At 39.0% G+C, this 7,565-nt stretch overlaps 1 protein-coding gene across 1 annotated transcript in view; it reads left to right on the top strand.

Moving 5' to 3' along the window:
- The first annotated feature begins 951 nt into the window (after positions 1 to 951).
- The window catches only part of LOC113236951 (cardioacceleratory peptide receptor-like), a 53,973-nt gene continuing 47,359 nt past the window's right edge, over positions 952 to 7,565 (top strand). Inside the window, exon 1 of the mRNA XM_026473177.1 lies at positions 952 to 1,065. Within this exon, the coding sequence (XP_026328962.1) occupies positions 952 to 1,065 (114 nt within the window). The remainder of the gene's footprint in view (positions 1,066 to 7,565) is intronic.

Raw genomic sequence — 7,565 nt, 5'->3', positions numbered from 1 at the left:
AGTTTTTTCAAAAAAAGAAGCAATCATCCGCTAAGAGGCAATTTGCACGCGCGCCACTTTGGTTGGTTTCGGCTCACCTCGAAAGACCCATATGCTCGATTGCTGCTTTGTTTTGGGATCATAACTATAAATCCATGTTTCGTCACCTATTACTATGTTCCACACCAAATTTGACGCCCCTTCTTTGAATTTGGTAACCATGGCATTACACCGTGTGACGCGATCCATTTTTTGAGCCTCAGTGAAATTTTGTGGGACCCACCGAGAGCACAGCTTTTTCACACCCAAATGTTTGTGTAGTATTGATTGTATTTGACTCATGCCTGTGGGTAAGGATGCCCAAACCTCATGGTATGTCACATGCCTGTATGTTTTGATCATACGGCGCACAGCATCGATGTTGTTGTTGTTCACAGCAGTGCACGGGCGACCATCACGAAATTCGTCACTAAAATTCACACGACCGCATTTGAATTCTGCAAACTAGCTACAAATAGTCGTATATCATGGGGCTTCTTAGCCAAAAGCAGTTTGAAGCCGAGCAAAGCTTTCCTGAGCTGTTAAATTACACTTAAAGTCGTAGAAAATCATACTACGAAAATTTTCACTAGTTAAATTCCATGGTGATGTAGACAACCAATTTCTGAAATGACGCCACAATGTAAAAACAAGTGACAGTCAGATGAAACAAACTGTATTCTACAGCCAAAGAGTACTGTTTTCAAATGTTGAAATTACTTTTTAAATATTGTTTATGTATGTGGCCAGTTCCGGAAACTTATAGTGCGCCCTATGTAATATGTTAATGATGATGAAGCAAATGCAGGCAATACCAAAAGGATACAAGATCATTTAGTAATCTAAGTCCAGTCTACTGTAGCCTTACACGTTTACACAGAATTGTTTTTCCTTGTTTCCAGATATTCCTGTAACAAAATGTGAACCGTCAATATGGAAGAAGAGCAGTCAAGCTGCAGCCTGCTCGAGGCGCTCAACGTCTCCTTCTACAACTGCTCCGATGGGGCCAATGAAAATGCGACTATCGACAAGTTCTTCTTCTACCGGGTACATTATCTCTTTACTACCCGTATTAGTTATTAATTAAGTGGTATTACAGATGCAAATTATTGAAACAATTATACCTCAGGTTTTTCTCTGACAGTCCTATAATAAACTGCGAAGTTTTTTTCCATGATTACAAAGTGACGGGGTGAAAAAACATGCGATTGGTGGTAAGCCACACGTCTGTCCATAACAGTTGCAGACTCAGAGCTTAAAATCGCACTACCACTGCTATCGTCACCCAGATACTTAAAGTTGATACGTCTTATGTTGTGACATGCCTGCAGTTTCTCACCTTTCAAAACCAAGAAGCAGCAATAATAATAATAATTGTTTATTTCAGTCCGTGGATTATATTAAGAAAAGAAAATTCAATTCAATACAATTCATACTTTTAAAAACTTCTAATAACTTTAAAAAATAATAAGATAAATGTCACATGAGAAAAAGTCAAATTAAAAAAACTAACACAGCAAACTATGATCACATTACAAGTTGGCTGCAGAGATGTAACAATACTGCCCTGGACCTCGTCCACTCGTCGACTGGGTACTGTATTGCTACTAACACTAATTAGTGAAATTGTTTGCTGGGTTCTGTATTGCTCAAACAACCACCTAGATATCTTCGAAGTTCCTTCTTTTTAATTCGTGTGTTTATCCTCTCACACATCTATTCTTCCATCTGTATTCCATCAGCAAGCTAAAAGCGTGGTGCGGCAGACAAAAACTTCATTCGTATTTTTTATAAATTTCCCAATTTAGAATTACTAACTAAGCTACTGCCGATCCAACAAAAAAGACCACGAATTTAAAAAAAATAGAAAAAAGTTATGCTAGGAGGTCGGAATATTTTTTGGAGATGGACAGAACGGAACTTCGAGTTTTAATTGAACACAACTTGGTATAACAGTAAATACATGGATAAAAATTGTATGGAGAATCTGCTCCGTCTCATAGATCTCAAGATCTCACCGTAAACAACGCCTTGCGCCCAAGAAGGCGAATTGAGTTATTGGGTAGAAGGTATCATCAACAAAATTCACGATATTGTTTTGGCAGACGTCGTATGAATCTACAAAAGATAGCCAATGCTGTGTACAGCTCCACTAAAAGAGTTTTTCATATATCATTCGAAATTCTGAAAAATGAATGTCACGTGCAGTCGCCATAAAACAAAATGGCGTAAACAATTTCTGAATAATACTTAACTTTAATTGAAGCGCAACCCAAGCAATTGGAATTGGATTGGTTATAGTTGAGATAATTACGAGTCCACTGTTTTGAAGGACAATCAAAGCAACGGACTTCTACTAAGGAACGTGCTCCAAAGAAGGCAAAAACAATTATTTGGCATATAACGTGAAAGTTAAGAGAGCATTAACACAGATTTTTTGCAGTAAATTAAATCAATATGCTTTCTATGCTGCTTTATAATGTCGATTTAATTCAGAGTTTCTGAAGAAACAACCCCGACTCGCAAAAAATCTCTTTCATCCTGATAACGCTCTTGCTGACTCATCTGCAAACGCATCATCAAAACTTGTCTAATCACCATGCGAACTATTCACCAGATTTCGAGATTTGGCTCCGTGTGTCTTTTATCTTTTTTCCAAATACAAAGAATTAACCAGACAGACTATTGTTTTTATAAAAAAAGAGGAAGCGATATTTGACACGGAGGGCTGTTTTTCAGGGTTTGCCAAAAACAAAATCGTAGCCCCTCACCGCCCCGTACCAGGGAAACCCTGTATCGCGAGCGCCATGGACACACACATAGACAACCACAAATTACACCCAAACTCATGAGAGAAATAAATATATAAGCCGTGCAAATATTTCTTCCGGCTCGGGAATCGAACCCGGGACTTCTGCGTGCCAGTCTAGCATGGTAACCTTTCGGCCACCAGGTTGTTAATTATACAGATAAAAGGAGTTTTCTTTAAATATTTTTTAAGTTACGGATTTATTAGACTGCCCGTCGTACGTCACTCGAAATCACATAAAATTGTGACAATTAATTAACAAAAACACTGGTTGCGAACTTGCGAACGTACGCGAGCCTGTTACAGTAAAACCAAAAAAATAACTGCTTTCTTGGTTTGTTAAAGTATGGATTTGACAGTGACAAGTGTTACAAGCAAGAGGGAAGCATTTTTCACGTAAAACTTTTGTTTGTGATCAAGTACTAGTATTTAGTAGCAGTAGAGCTCCTTGTGAAAGAGCTCGTCCAGGGAAGTACTGCCACCTTACCTATTTCTGCCGCCAAGCAGTAATGGTCACATTACTGTGTTCCGGTTGTGAAGGGTAAGGGTGCTGGTGAAATTACAGGCACATGAGACTTGTCAACTTATGTCTCAGGGTGACGGGCGCAGTGGCAGTGCCCCCAAGATCTTTGTAATTTAAAGCTCTTGGTGGCACTGCAACTGTTATGGGCAGGCGTGTAGCTTACCATCAGGCACACGACTTGTTCGTCCCGTTACTTAATGTCATAAAAAAAAAAAAAAAAAAAAAAAGTACCTTACAATGGATATTAACATACATTATCATTCTATCCATGAATCATTTACGATCAATCGAATCTTATACGAGCATGTTGTTATGTTAATAACCAAAGAATCGTTTCAATGTGTCAATGACCCGTGAAAATAAAGACTTTATTAGCCCGTTCTATTCGCACTTTCCTCTGTCCATTGTGTTTCGCATGACTAATTTATTAGAATTAACTTTGTTTCTTTTGGCCTTTAACTACAGTTCATAAAGTGTCATTTATTTTGTTGTTTCCGATTGTGTAAAAATATCTGTGTTAAGTGTTGCCTCACTCAGTATATTCATTTTTATTTTATGAAATAAGTATTATGATGTATTTATATTTTTTTATAATACCAAGTGAGGGGATGAACAAGTCGTGTGCTTGGTGGTAAGCCACAGAGCTTTAAATCGCAATGATCTTAGGGATATTGCCACTGCGCCCGTCACTCTGAGACATAAGTTGACAAGTCCCATGTACCTGTTTACCATTTCTTACTCTTCCAGACCGGCATGCAACAATGCACACATTACTGCTTGGCGGCAGAAATGGGTAAGATGGCAGTACTTCCCCGTTGGACGATATGTTTCACAATGAGCTCTACTGCTCTTACTGCCATGATATGCAACTATTAATTATGTGAACCACTGAAGTTTGTTACGATTATTGATACAAAGATGTAAAGCGATGTGGATTGAAAGAGGATGTGTGACAAAAAATAGAGAAGAGTATGTTGATATAGTTTGCGCACAAGAAGCGGAATGAATGAATGTATCTACATTAATAATTGCGTTAATCTTAACGAAGGTAATATTAGAGCTAACGTGCAAGGTAAAATTCAAGGACGGCTACGAAAAACTAAATTGTTCTTAAAAAGAGTGCTTGTATGAATAGGTTAATAAAAGTAAGAGAAGGAAGATAGGATTATCAGGATCGGGCAAAGTTGCAACCGATCAACATTACCATCATCAACCTATTTATACGTCTCACTGTTAGGTACGGGTCTTCTCTCAGGCGAGGGTTGTAGGCCATATTCCGCCACTCTCGCCCAATACGGGTTGGAGACTTCGCAGGGTTTACTTTTGAACCTTCTTCGAAGTGCAGGTTTCATTGAGATGTTTTCCTTCACTGAACAACTCATGTTAAATTTCAAATTCAATTTCGCACGTATATTCCGAGAAACTCAGAGGTTTTAGTACGGCTTCGAACCCACAGCCTCTGCTTGATAGGCGGTAGGTCAATCATTAGGCATATTACGGCTGGCAAACGATAGCCCTCTGTCTACCCCAAGGGGAATCCAAGGCCATGAATATAAGTGAGAAATCTATTCATTAATAAAGGAAACTTAACTAAATAACAACCGGCTACTTTTAGTCAGGTTTTCAAGTAGCCGCTGATTCCCGTATCTATTGAAGAACGCCTTCTGAAGCTTGTATCATCCACCACGATCTTGCGCTAGTCTCATACATAGTGGAGCCCGAGACATGACGATGTCCATTACTCATCTGCAAAGCATCCGATGTCTCTGTAACCACTTATTGCCCAGCAATCGGTAGTCGTTTTATTCCATCTGTCATCACCGTAGCTAGTAATATTTTACCAATTATTTTTATCTATTATAACCAATATTGGAATATTTACTCGTATATTGTGTTATTTTTAAAATACTAACAACCTTGCAGGACTATACTCATCATCATCATCCACAGCCTGATTTCACCCATTACTGGGTATAGGCCTCCCAAAGTTTGTGCCATCCACCACTGTCCCGTGCTAGCAGTATCCATTGACAACACGCGAGGCGTACTATGTCTCCTTGCAATAGGGCGCCTGAGACGTTTCTTTTGCCCATCCTCGGCCACCTTTCAGTCGATATCTTGCTCCACCTGTCATCACTTTGCCTTGCTAGGTGTTGCGCCCAGCCCCAAATGAGAACTATATTACTAACACCGTAAACTACAACTTTTTGTTTCATGACTTTTAATATATTTTTTTATAATATCAAGCGACGGGACGAACAAGTCGTGCGCCGTACAAATTATGACGTTTTGATATTAAATTGAAATTTCAATCAATGAGCTACCATCTAGCGGTTCATTGCTGAACGACGACGAATTGGAGTTATTGATTTAGCTCTCCAAACAAGAAGCGACCATATTGCATTAGTGTAAACTTTACTTTCGTTTCTAGTAACAAAAAAAATATTTCGATAAACAGAACATTCATTCACCCTTTTCCTTAATCGTCACAATCTTTTTAATCCTTTACAATGCGGTTTCCGCTCTGGACATAGTACGACTACTGCTCTTGTCAAAATCTCTGATGATATTCGACTGGGAATGGAGAATCATCAACTCACCGTCCTTACTCTGTTGGACATCAGCAGTGCCTTCAACACCGTTGATTTCGACTTGTTGCCTGCGCTGTTTGATTCTCTTGGCATTTCTCCGGCAGTGACTGACTGGTTCCGCAGTTACCTGTATGGGCGGCGGCAGCGCATTCGTTGCGAGGATTCATTCTCTTCGTGGTGTAATGTTGTTGCTGGTGTACCGCAGGGCGGCGTATTATCCCCTCTTCTATTTTCTATTTTTATTAACTCCATCACTTCTTCACTTTCTTCTTCTTACCATCTCTATGCAGATGATCTCCAAATATATACACAGGCCCCTCTAACCAACTTACGTGACGCAATTTGTGCTACGAATATGGATCTTGAGAGGATTCTCACCTGGAGTCAATCATTTGGTCTCAGTGTCAACCCTTCCAAAACACAATGTATAATCATTGGCAGCCCCTGGTTCCTAACGCGTATTAATCCTTCCTTACTGCCACCTATCACGTTTGATAGCGTTCAAATCCCACTCAGTGCCACCGTTAGAAACCTTGGGGTTATTTTCGATAAGTGCTTATTGTGGAGGCCTCATGTCACGGAGTTAAGTAGGAGGGTGTTTGCTGCGCATGGGTCTCTTCGGCGTTTAGGTAATTATCTTCCCGTTCCGACGAAAATCAGTTTAGCACAATCACTCCTTTTGCCTATTCTGGACTATGCAGATGCGTGCTATCCTGATTTGTCTGAATGTCTCCTCGGCAAACTGGAGCGGCTGCAGAATCTTTGCATTAGGTTCATTTTTGGGTTACGTAAAGTTGACCACGTCTCCGATTTTCGCTCGAAACTTAGATGGCTACCCATTCGTCGTCGTAGAGATCTCCGCGTTTTATCCCTACTGTACACTGTCCTTTTTAATCCAACTTCTCCTGCTTATCTTAAGAATTGTTTTGAATATCATAGCAGTACTCTCCCTCGCACCTTGCGCTCTTCTTCTACTCTTTCTCTGAACTGTCCTATCCATTCCTCAAAATACTTTTCCAACTCCTTCACTATTAGGAGCATCAAGCTGTGGAATGACCTGCCTGAGTCGATCAGACGAGCAAAGACTATTGAGTCATTTAAAATCCTAGTTAAGGCTCATTACCTTAAATTATAAATTCTACTCTGCTGTCTTATTTATTGGTTTTTTTTTTTTTTTCCTCTTCTGTGGTGATAATATATTTATTTGTATGTATTATATTAGTATTTAAGTATTTATGTAATTTATATGTTAGTAGATATTTATTATTTATTTCATTCATATATTATGATGTTTAATAATAATATCATATTTATTGCGCCCTCTATTATTATTACTACTTTTGGTTTATCCTATCACCCCAAGGTCGCCTGGCAGAGATTGCTATTTAGCAATAAGGCCGCCTGTTGTACACTGTATTTTTGATTGTTTTGTATTTTTGCTTGTTTATTGCGCAATAAAGAATATTGAATTGAACATTGAAAATTTATTAAAATTAGACTTTTCGATGATATGAGATACCATCACGGGTAATATTTTTGGTGCAGCTATCATTTTTGCACTCTTTAACAGGCATTTTTCTTTCCACAATAAGGCATTTTTCTGGAATTTAAGAGAATTTGCACG

This window comes from Hyposmocoma kahamanoa, unplaced genomic scaffold (genome assembly GCF_003589595.1).
Source record: "Hyposmocoma kahamanoa isolate Upper Pololo Valley unplaced genomic scaffold, ASM358959v1 92, whole genome shotgun sequence".
NCBI classification, from domain to species: Eukaryota; Metazoa; Arthropoda; class Insecta; order Lepidoptera; family Cosmopterigidae; genus Hyposmocoma; species Hyposmocoma kahamanoa.
This window is presented reverse-complemented; position numbering and strand designations above follow the sequence as displayed.